General features: G+C 58.0%; 1 protein-coding gene across 1 annotated transcript; it reads right to left on the bottom strand.

Moving 5' to 3' along the window:
* Window positions 1-4299: 4299 nt before the first annotated feature.
* Window positions 4300-6135, bottom strand: JUNB (JunB proto-oncogene, AP-1 transcription factor subunit). Its single transcript, XM_002761780.7, has one exon. It carries the CDS (start codon window positions 5842-5844, stop codon window positions 4801-4803), a length of 1044 nt encoding a protein of 347 aa, XP_002761826.1. The 5' UTR covers window positions 5845-6135; the 3' UTR covers window positions 4300-4800.
* Between the last annotated feature and the right edge of the window lie 5879 nt (window positions 6136-12014).

Raw genomic sequence — 12014 nt, 5'->3', positions numbered from 1 at the left:
AGGGGTAGGGAATGCGGTTTGTCTCTTTCAAATCCCAGGATGCCCTACATCCAGAAATCTGGCCTTGCAAGGCAGCGCCCACATCTTGTCAACAGTCAGCCTGGATTCAAATGCCCATTAAGAGCTGTGATTGGGGCCGGGCGCGGTGGCTCAAGCCTCTAATCCCAGCACTTTGGGAGGCCGAGGCGGGTGGATCACGAGGTCGAGACATCGAGACCAACCTGGTCAACATGGTGAAACCCCGTCTCTACTAAAATACCAAAAATTAGCTGGGCATGGTGGCGCGTGCCTGTAATCCCGGCTACTCAGGAGGCTGAGGCAGGAGAATTGCCTGAACCCAGGAGGTGGAGGTTGCGGTGAGCCGAGATTGCGCCATTGCACTCCAGCCTGGGTAACAAGAGCGAAACTCCATCTCAAAAAAAAAAAAAAAGAGCTGTGATCGCCTCTGGATCTCTTCGGCTGTAAAATGGGACTGCAAACCCAGATCACCATAGGCGTGGTACAAGTGAAAGGAGATGTTATGTGAAGCTCAGGGCCCAGGCCCCTGTGTGGGGCCAAGTTCCTAGTTCCTAAGATGGCTTCCTCGAGCTGGAAGGAACCCAGCTCGGCCTAGTCTTAGGGGGAAGAGGGTGGGTACCTAGTCTTAAGAGTGGAACCAAGATTGAGAGACTGAGCTATGTGCAGAAGTCCCTGCTGTGAGCCCTGCCCCACCCCACCCTGGAAAGGTTGACTCTGCCCCTGGGTTGGGAGGGTGGCAGTTAGGCTACGAGACAGGTATTAGTAACAAGGCAGGGATCCCAGAGGTGCAGTTGAATACTTTGTTCGTTCAGGCAAATAGTTCTGCTACTCTATGCCCTAATTTCCTTCTACAGAATAGGACTAATAGGCTCATTTAATCCACAGATCCCACCATTAATGCTTGTACCTCGCCTAATACCCTCTCAGATTCACTCATTTCCCTTAGAATTGACACTCCTCCCCAAGGCCCCTGCTCAGTCTCCCTTGACATCTGCCCTTTTCACTATTCCAGACACGCTGGGTTCCTGATGTTCTTTCACAGACTGACCTGGCTACAGGAATTTTGCCATGTAAGAGCTGCTCCCAGCTGGGTGCGGTGGCTCATGCCTGTAATCCCAACACTTTGGGATGCCGAGGCAGGCGGACCACTGGCCAACGTGGTGAAACCCTGTCTCTACTAAAAATAAAAAAATTAAGCGTGGGCATGGTGGCTCATGCATGCAATCCCAGCACTTTGGGAGACTGAAATGGCTGGATCACAAGGTCAAGAGATTGAAACCATCCTGGCCAACATGGTGAAATCCCATTTCTACTAAAAATACAAAAATTAACTAGGTACAGTGGCTCATGCCTGGAATCTCAGTGCTTTGGAAGGCCAAGGCAGGAGGATTGCTTGACCCAGGAGTTTCAGACCAGCCTGGGCAACATAGCAGACCCCATCTCTACAAAAATAAAATTAGCCAGGCCTAATGGTGTGCACCTGTAGTTCTAGCTAGTTGGGAGGTTGAAGTGGGCGGATCTCTTGAGCACAGAAGGTCTAGGCTGCAGTTAGCTAGGCAGGCAGATCACTTGAGGTCAGGAGATCAAGACGAGCCTGGCCAACACAGTGAAACCCTGTCTCTACTAAATATACAAAAATTAGCTGGGCGTGGTGATGCACTCCTGTAGACCCAGCTACTTGGGAGGCTGAGGCAGGAGAATTGCTTGAACCCAGGGGGTGGAGGTTGCAATAAACAGATTGTGTCACTGCATTCCAGTCTGGGAGACAGAGGGACACTCTGTCTCAAAAAAAAAAAAAAAAATGGCTGGGCACAGTGGTTCATGCCTGTAATCTCAGCAGTTTGGGAGGCTGAGGCGGGTGGGTCACAAAGTCAGGAGTTCAAGACAAGCCTGGCCAAGACGGTGAAACCCTGTTTTTACTAAAACTACAAAATGTAGCCAGGTCCAGTGGCAGGAGCCTGTAATCCCAGCTACTTAGGAGGCTGAGGCAGGAGGCTTGAACCGGGGATCAGAGTTTGCAGTGAGCTGAGGTAGTGCCACTGCACTCCAGCCTGGGTGACAGAGTGAGACTTTGAATTAAAAAAAAAAAAAAAAATCTTCCCTCTGATGCTGTTGTTACCCAGGATTTTCTCAGGGCACCACTTCTTCAAATCTGTTAAAAAGTAATAGCCAGGTGCAGTGGCTCATGCCTGTAATCCCAGCACTTTGGGAGGCTGAGATGGGCAGATCACCCGAGGTCAGGAGTTCAAGACCAGTCTGGCCAACATGGTGAAACCCTGTCTCTACTAAAGATAAAAAATTAGTCAGACGTGGTGGCAGGCACCAATAATCCTAGCTACTCTGGAGGCTGACACAGGAAAATCGCTTGAACCCCACTGGCAGAGGTTGCAGTGAAGTGAGATTCCGCCACTGTACTCCCGTGTGGGCAACAGTGCAAGACTCCATCTCAAAAAAAAGTCACTGTAAGACAAGTGTGGTGGCTTACACCTGGAATCCCAGTGCTTTTTTTTTTTTTTTTTTTGAGACGGAGTTTCGCTCTTGTTACCCAGGCTGGAATGCAATGGCGAGATCTCGGCTCACCACAACCTCCGCCTCCTGGGTTCAGGCAATTCTCCTGCCTCAGCCTCCTGAGTAGCTGGGATTACAGGCACGCACCACCATGCCCAGCTAATTTTTTGTATTTTTAGTAGAGACAGGGTTTCACCATGTTGACCAGGATGGTCTCCATCTCTTGACCTCGTGATCCACCCGCCTCGGCCTCCCAAAGTGCTGGGATTACAGGCATGAGCCACCGTGCCCGGCCCCCCAGTGCTTTTGAAGGCCAAGGCAGGAGGATTGCTTGATCCAGGAGAAGTTCAAGACCAGCCTGAGCAACATAGCAGACCCCATTTCTACAAAAATAAAATTAGCCAGGCCTAATGGTGTGCACCTGTAGTTCTAGCTAGTTGGGAGGTTGAAGTGGGAGTATCGTTTTAGCACAGAAGGTCTAGGCTGCAGTTAGCTATGATTGCACCACCGCACCGCAGCCTGGGCGACAGGGCGAGACCCGTCTCTAAAATACAAAAAAGAAAAGTGGCCACATTAAAGATCCATGTTCCTACTCCATTTTGCAAAGCAACTTGCCTCCCTGCTCCACCACTGCCACCTTGACCTGGTTTTTTTTTTTTTCTCTCTCTCTCTCTTCCTAGCACTTACCACCACCTCCGAAGAATCATGTTTCCTTGTTTATTGTCTTGTCTGGAGTGGTCTAGGCTGTGTCTCCAGGGTGTAGTTGTTCTAGGCATTGTATAAATGAATTGATGAAGTGCCTGTTCCACACACCCTACTGCCTGTCTGGTTCTCTACCTGTTTTTCTCCACTGCTCTGGGGGCTTCCAGCTCCGAAGCCGGCCAGACTCCCTCCAGGCATGCCAGCAGCACCGGCACCCGCACCCCCACCCCCACCCCCAAGTGTCCCAGCTGCGCAGGAGGGAGCCCAGCGCAAGGGCGGTGGCGGCGCCCAGCGGCCCGAGCAGCCGCCCCGGCAGGACCAGACCTGGCAGTCGCCCCGCTCCTGGCCTGGCACCCGGGAGGGGAAACTGGCAGGCCGGCGCCGCCCTTCCTGGCGGGGGTGGGGGTAGAAGGGACGACGTCGGCAAAGCAGCCTAGGCAGCAACAACCCTCCGCCCCGGTCAGGTCAGACGGAGGGGGCGTGGGCGCGGCGGGGCCCAGGCGCCAGTGTCTTGAGTGGCACAGGGGTGGCTCCCGCAGCCCAGGAGCGCTGCCCGCCCACCGCGGCCGCTCTGGACCCAGGCCTGGGGCTTTCCGTGCCCGGGCAGCCGCCTGCCCGGGAAAATCCCGGCCCCCTTCCCGGCGCCGCGGCCCTGCCCGGCAGAGCGGGGGAGGGGATTCCCGGAATCTGCCCAGAGACCGCGGTCGCGTCACTGGGCAGAATCGGTCCTTATATGGGCAGCGCTTCCGCTGCGTCAGCGGGGAAAGCCCCGGCGCGCGCGGCTGGGCGGGGCCGCGCCTGCGCACTCCGCGTCTCGCGCAGAGCTCCCTGCCTTTTGCTACTGGGCTCCGAAATCGCGTCCCGCGCCCCGCGCCCCGCGCCCCGACCATCCAACCCTGGAGATCAGGAGGCGCGTATAGGGTGGGACTCCCGGGCGGGCCACAAGATGCCTGCGCAGAGCTGAAGAGGGGAACACACACAGGACCGAGCCACTTACAGCACTGAGCTGGGGCAAACCATTGCTTTTTTTTTCCCTCGGCCCTCCCAGCTTGGAAAAAAAGACAACAGAAATTAATAAAGAACCAATTTTTTTTTTTACTTAAATAGATTCAATAAAAAGAACAAACACACACACAAACACAAACACGTCTTAAAATAAACTCTTTAGAGACTAAGTGCGTGTTTCTTTTCCACAGTACGGTGCAGAGAGGGGAGGACAGGGGGCGGGGGTCCCCTTCCCAATGTCCCCGTGGGCTTGAGTACCGGACGGCGGGGCCAGCTCCGCCGCGATCGCCCCCTTCTCCCCTCCCTGTTAAATACACAAATATATTATATTCAATATGAATCGAGTCTGTTTCCAGCAGAAAAAACATACAAAAAAAAGTGGAACCGGGGGGGCTTGTAAACGTCGAGGTGGAAGGACTGGGCACAGGGCGGGAGGGCCGGAGTCCAGTGTGGTTAGCGGCGCTCCCAGGTCCCAGGGTAGGTGCCCACCGCCTGCCCCCTAGACCCCAGTGGGAGGCTTGCGCCCAGCCGTCCAGCGAGGGGGTGTCCGTAAGGGGGCAGGGGCGCTCAGAAGGCGTGTCCCTTGACCCCAAGCAGCAGCTGACAGCCGTTGCTGACGTGGGTCATGACCTTTTGTTTGAGCTGGGCCACCTGCTCCCGGAGGAGGCCGGCGGTACTCGACAGCCCCGCGTTCTCGGCCTTGAGCGTCTTCACCTTGTCCTCCAGGCGCGCGATGCGCTCCAGCTTCCGCTTCCGGCACTTGGTGGCCGCCAGCCGGTTCCGCAGCCGCTTGCGCTCCACTTTGATGCGCTCTTGGTCTTCCATGTTGATGGGGGACACCGGCGGCGTGGCGTCCCGGCTGCGCGCCTCCGGCACGGTCTGCGGTTCCTCCTTGAAAGTGGAGGCGCCGCGGCCCAAGCCCAGCTGCGCCGGGTGGCCACCGGCAAAGGGCGGCGCGTGTGGGAGGTAGCTGATGGTGGCCGTCGGGTACGAGCTCCCAGTCCCGACAGCAGCCCCGGCGCCTCCTGAGGACGCAGAGGCTGGGGAGTAGCTGCTGAGGTTGGTGTAAACGGGAGGTGGCTCCGGGCCGGCGTAGACGCCCCCGGGCCCAGCCGGGGGCCCCCCGCTAGCGCCCAGGGACACGTTGGGGGGTGTCACGTGGTTCATCTTGTGCAGGTCGTCCAGGGCTTTGACAAAGCCGTCGGCGAAGCCCTCCTGCTCCTCGGTGACGCCTCCCCCTGCGCCCCCCGCACCCCCACCGCTGCCACCCCCGCGAGGGTAAAAGTACTGTCCTGGGGGTGTAGGCGTCGTCGTGATCACGCCGTTGCTGTTGGGGACGATCAGGCGTTCCAGCTCCGAAGAGGCGAGCTTGAGAGACGCGCCGGTGTCCGAGCCCTGACCAGAAAAGTAGCTGCCGCCACCGCCGCCCTCTGGGCCGGATCCCCGAGCCCCAGGCGCTTTGAGACTCCGGTAGGGGTCGGCCAGGTTGAGCGCCAGGCCGGGTTTCAGGAGTTTGTAGTCGTGTATAGAGAGGCCACCGGGGGCCCGGCCGTATCCCGCAGGAGTGTATGAGTCGTCGTGGTAGAAGGGCTGTTCCATTTTAGTGCACATCCGGGCGGCCCAGGCGGTCGGGGGAAGGTCCCTGCGGGGCCGCCCCGGGCCTCGCTGCAGCGAGCGCCGCGCTCTCCGCTGCGGTGGCCGGACTGGGTACCTGGTCGCGCGTTCTCCGGGGCTGGCGCGGGCGGGGAGCAGCCAGCCGGAAGCTGTACGCAAAAGCTGTCAGGCTTCTCGAGTCCCCCTCACCCTCTTCGGCGCGCTAGCTTTCCTGGAGTGGTTTCCCCCAGCTCCCAGCTCCCGGCTCCCTGCTGGCTCCGAAGCTGGTCCGGCCGCTCTCCAGGTCCCAGCCGCTCAGCCTGAGCCACACGCCTTTATACAGAAGCTAGTCAGCCACGGAAGTGCGCTCTGATTGGCCGTCGCCGGAGCCGGGCCCCCGCGCCCCCCTCCTCGAGCGTGGGGAAGGGGAGGAGGCGGCTCGCGTCACTGTCAGGAAGCGCGTGTCCTTGTAAACAGCGGCCACGGGCCGGGTGGCTCGGCGGGGCTGCAGGGGGAGGGGCTCAAAGGACCCCGGGGTCCGCGTGGAAGGAGGTGCTGAGGGGCCTGGACACATGAGTGAGGGCGCTCAGGGAGGAGGATGATTTCCCTCCAGCCCACTGGGACAAATACCAGGACCTGGTACGGAGCAAATGGGGTGGAGATCCCAGGGTGTTCGAAGAAACCCTGAGGTACCCAGAGTACGAGAGGGGTGGAAGGACTGACAATTCATTGGGAGACCCCAAAAAGCAGAAATGAGGGTTACTAACGGTAAATCGGGAGGGGTAAGGAGAGACCTGACACAGGAATTGACTGGGGGCCCCAAGCACAGAGGGATGGAGTACTGGAATTTTCACAGGATGGAGGAGAGGAGAGATCAAAAGGGGACAGTGGTGGGCTGCATGACCCATTAAATTGCAAGAAATGAGTAGGGGTCCCGAAGCCCATGGGAGGATCTGAGAGCTCCCCATACGTGGGAAAGAGGAATTAGGAGAAATCTAGATATGCAGAAAGCGAATAAGGGTCCTGCTGTACACTGAGGCAGGTAAAATGTGCGGGGTAGAAGATGTAGACGTCTAGCAGAGATTGGGGACCACTGGAGTTATCCGCGAAGCCTGGATGAAGGAGAGATAGAAGGATCCGGATCCATCTTCGGAGCAGAGAAGACAGTAAGAGGGTACTCAGTTGACGTGAGGAGGGGGCTTTGGGGTCCACGCACCCGGACTGCTGATCTTCCATGACTGGTGCTCCCCCTCGTGGGTGACCCCTTAGGCATCTGCATTCCCTGTCCCCCATCCTAAAACTCTTCCCCTATTGACCCTGGGCTTTGCCCGACACCCTGTCGGCGCCTGGACCCAGCCCGACGGCTGGGGCGCGGTCGCCCAACCCCACACTCCCTTCCTTAGAAACAGGCTGGGGAAAGAGCGCCGAGGCAGGAAGTGTGGCAACAGCCCCGGGGGAAGGAGCCCGGCCCTGTCTCCGTCACTCGGATCCTACGGGACCTTGCGCCCCGCCCTGGGTCCCGCCGCATCCTGCGCCTCGGAAGAGGAACCTGGGCGTGCGAGCCCACGCGGAGGCCCTGGTGCTTGGAGCCGGCCCAGCAGCAGAAGCCTCCAGCTACCATCCTCTCCCCCCAGGCAATGGTTCCTCCCGCGGCGCCTGCTGGGGATCGCCGAGGCAGACAGCTTGGGGACTGTTCCATTGGACCGACAGCGGGAAACGCAGCCCAAGAGCTGGGCCTGGTCGCCATGGCAACAGGCGGGAGTCCGCCGGCAGGACTCAGGGCCGGGTGGCCCCCGGAGTCTCTCCCGCCGCCCATATTAGGGCACAGGAAGAGGTGGGACCAATGCTGTCCTGGGGCCCCGAGCCAGAAGTGGGGAGCCCGGGTATCTGCCAGGTCCCAGGGCGCGCCTGGGCCCCGGTACGGCTAGTCCGGACCAGCCCCGACCGCCGCCCCCGGGGCCCCCACGGCCGCCTGGCCCGGCCCCGCCCCACCCCGCCGCTCTGGGGCTGCGTCCTGCCAGGCCGGGCCTGGCCCAGCCCAGCCCGGCAGGTCCCCGCCTGCCCGGGGGCCTGGGTCGGACTTCGCCCCCGGCCGGACGGGGCGCGGAGAGGGCGGGTCGATGCCTTGAGGCGCCCCAGGCGCCTGGCCGGGCTGGAGTGGCGGCTGCCTCCTCCCTCGGGTGGGGTTCCCTTCTCTTCTGCCAGGAGGTCTGGGGCTCCTTCCCCCACACTCCTGGGGGCTGCAGATACCCCTCACTCACTCATATAGGTCTGGGGCCCCACTCTCGTTTTAATCTGCGAGTCCTATCATCCATCATCCAGAATACTTAGAGGGAGCCCCCACCCTTCCCTAGGGTGACTCCCTCATCTGAGGTCTTCCCTCCCCGAGTTAAAGAAGACCTGAAAATCTAAGTGGATAATATGAGGGAAGCCAGAGCCCCTTCCCCAGGAAGGACTTCGGGGAGGTGCAGATGGTGAGGCTTCCAGTTAGATTTAGGTGGGACTTCTGAGCAGTTAGTGTGTGAACCCACTAGACCAAGAGGTGAGAAGCCCAGTCTCTTTCTCTCTCTCTCTCAGTTTCCCAGGCCTCTGTCTTCTGGAGGATTAAGAGAGCCTCTCTCTTCTTTAGGGTAGAAAGGCTAAGGGTTGGGGTTAAACAGCCTTTCTGGGGCAGCCTAGATCTCACCAAGTGTGGGAAAGAGAAGGAAAACGAAAGAGGCGAAAAAGAAACTGAGCTATGTGGGGGCTAGGGGAAGTCCAGCAAGGCAGTGGCCTTGCTGGAGGAAGGTCCCAGCAGAAGCTGGGGGCGTCCCGTCCTTGGAGGGTCCCTGTGACCCCTAAATGCCCCCTCCCTTCTTCCCCTTCCTTGAATGGCTCCCCTCCCCCGCCCCAGGCTCAAGGGAGATTCCGGAGGCCTGTGAGTCTGGCAGGCACGCTGCCAGGCCAGTGTCTCCCGCCCAGGCTAATAACTGCAGCTGACATCTGGCCGGCCCCGCGGGGGCGCAGCAGGCAGTGTTGGGGGTTGGGCAGGGCAGGCCAGAGGGCAGCACCTCGGGAAGCCAACCTGCAGGTCCCACAAGCCAGGAGGCCATGGTGATTCAGCCCTGGCTAGGGCTGAGGGTGGCCATGCCAGAGGGGACTCCTAGAGAGAGGTGAGGCCATTCCAAAGAGTCTATCCCAGGGGGAGGGCAAGGAAGAGTGGGTGTAGGGGCAGGGGGTCAGGGCAGGGAGAGATGGCCAGTGAGACAAATGGATTCAAGGTTAGCATTGTGTAGACAGACAGCAAGACTCAGAGACACTGAAGATAGACAGGCTGAGAAATAATTATTATTTTAATAGCCAACACTTACATGGCTCTTACTGTGGGCGAGGCACTCTTCTAAGTGGTTAACATAAGTCATCGACTGCTTTCAACAACCCAGCAAAATGAACATTATTCGTATCCCCATTTAACAGATGAGAAATTGAGGCACAGGAGCTTAAGGAATTTGTCTGTACAGCTATAAGCACTAAGGTTAGATATGATCCATGCTGCCTGGCTTCAGAGCTTTACCACTATACTGCGGATGCTGACGATCGGGTTGCAAGCCCTCTCACAGAGGGTCTCTGTCATTTTGTTTTCTTTTATCTTATTTTATTTTTTTGAGACAGAGTCTCCCTCTCAGCCAGGCTAGAGTGCAGTGGAATGATCCTCAACTCACTGCAACCTCCTCTCCCAGGTTCAAGCGATTCTCCTGCCTCAGCCTCCTAAGTAGCTGGGATTACAGGTGCGCGCCACCATGCCTGGCTAATTTTTTTTTTTTTTTTTTTTTGAGACGGAGTTTCACTCTTGTTACCCAGGCTGGAGTGCAATGGCGCGATCTCGGCTCACCGCAACCTCCGCCTCCTGGGTTCAGGCAATTCTCCTGCCTCAGCATCCCAAGTAGCTGGGATTACAGGCATACGCCACCATGCCCAGCTAATTATTTGTATTTTTAATAGAGACGGGGTTTCACCATGTTAACCAGGATGGTCTCGATCTCTTGACCTCGTCATCCACCCGCCTTGGCCTCCCAAAGTGCTGGGATTACAGGCATGAGCCACCGTGCCCGGCCCTAATTTTCATATTTTTAATAGCTACGAGGCTTCACCATGCAGGTCAGGCTGGTCTCCCAACTCCTAACTTCGTGCTCTGCCCGCCTTGGCATCCCAAAGTGCTGGGATTACAGGTATAAACCACCGCACCCAGCCCTTTCTGATTTTTAAAAGAGAACCTTATTTTGGGCAGGCGCAGTGGCTCACATCTGTAATGTCAGAATTTTGGGAGGCTGACGGAGGATCACTTGAGCCCAGGAGTTTTGTTTGTTTGTTTTGTTTTGTTTTGAGATGGAGTCTCACTCTCTTGCCCAGACTGGAGTGCAGTGGCACAATCTCAGTTCACTGCAAGCTTTACCTCCCAGGTTCAAGCGATTCTCCCACCTCAGCCTCCCGAGTAGCTGGGATTATAGGCATGTGCCACCATGACTGGCTAATTTTTTGTATTTTCAGTAGAGACGGTTTCCCCATGTTGGCCAGGCTGGTCTCAAACCCCTGACCTCAAGTGAACCACCAGTCTTGGCTTCCCAAAGTGCTGGGATTACAGGCATGAGCCACTGCGCTCAGCCCTAGCCTTGGTTTTGCGACCATCCTGGGCAACATAACAAGACCCCATCTCTACAAGAAATTTTAAAAATTAGCTGGGGTCAGTGGGTGTGTGTAGTCCCAGCTACTCCGAAGATTGAGGCAAGAGGATCACATGAGCGATGATCTTGACACTGTACTCCAGCCTGGGAACACAGCAAGACCATCTCACTCTGATGCTCAGGCTAGAGAGCAGCTACGCAATCACAGCTCACTGCAGGAGGTGCAAGCGATCCTCCTGCCTCAGCCTCCAGAGTAACTGGGACTACAAGGACTCCACACCTGGCTAAGTTTTATTTTTTTAACTTTTTATAGAGACAGGGCCTCATTCTGTTGCCTAGGCTGAGCTGGAACTCTTGGCCCCAAGGGATCTTTTCACCTGAACCTCCCAAAGTGCTGGGATTACAGGTGTGAGCCCCCACACCCCGATGAAGGTCTCCTTTAATTGGGGGAGAAACGAGGTCACACACAGAGAGAGGGGCATGGGTCTCTGTGGACAGGCCAGCACGTGGGGTAGGGTCCCTCCAAGCACTCTGCATGGATGTTTGAGCAGGGGGTGGGGATTGGGCCAGCCACGGAGGGCGGGGGCCCAGCCAAGCTGGTACAGCCGGTTCCAGGCCTCTGCCAGTCTCACCCTTGTGGCCTGGGCACCACCCCCTCAAGCCGCCCCACTGGCGCCAGGCCGGCCCCATGAGGAGGAGGGTGGGTGGACAGCCCCCTCCCCCGTCTGGCCTGAGTGCCCAGACTGGCAGCTGGGTACTGCCCAGGTCCTGGGCTCCAGACCAGCACCTGGCTAAGAAGTCTGTGCCCAGGCTTCCCAGTGCCCCAGAGCCTGGGGCCTAGGGCACAGGATAAGGAGGAAGTTCACCCACCCCCACCCACAAGTCTCTTTGGGGCTTTTGGTCTTGGCACAAGGGACTTCTCCTTCTTATAAATAGCCTGGTGACCCCCCCTCCCTGCTGTCCCCATTGACCGGTGGGGCCCTCACTAGGAAACTGGGCTGGGGGCTACCCGTGAGTCAGCCAGTGGGCAGGCCAGGACGAGAACCCACAAGTCTCAGCACACAGCACCCAGCCTCCCTCCAGTGTCCCTGCCCCTGGGTGTGGAGCCAAGGCCCGACAGGAAGAAGCAGCAGGAAGAAGCCGAGAATCACAGTAGCCCTCCCCCAGGAGCTACTGGCTTGCCAGCCGCCTCCCTCTCCTACCTCTGTGGTTTGGGGGTCCCTCACCTCCTCTCCTGGAGAGGAAGCTGCTGGGCTTTCTTGGAAGCAGGAAGGAGAGCCTCTCTCTTTCTCTTTCTCCCCAGGCTGACATGGTTGGGCATGGGGAGAGTTTCCCAGGAAGCTGCTTCCATCCCTGCCACTGCTGGTGAACCCTGGGGGGCCTGGGCATCACCAAGACCCTGAGTGACCCCTTCATAGCAGGCCCCAACCACAGTGGGAGCAGGCGCTGCTGAGCTAGGTCTCCTAGGGGAAGTGGCAAAAACAAGAAGGAGGGAAGTGGGGGTGATGTTTGGAGAGAGGAAGTGCT

Source organism: Callithrix jacchus, chromosome 22 (assembly GCF_049354715.1).
Source record: "Callithrix jacchus isolate 240 chromosome 22, calJac240_pri, whole genome shotgun sequence".
NCBI classification, from domain to species: Eukaryota; Metazoa; Chordata; class Mammalia; order Primates; family Cebidae; genus Callithrix; species Callithrix jacchus.
Note: the sequence above shows the minus strand (reverse complement) of the source record. Positions and strands in the feature narration are given on the sequence as shown.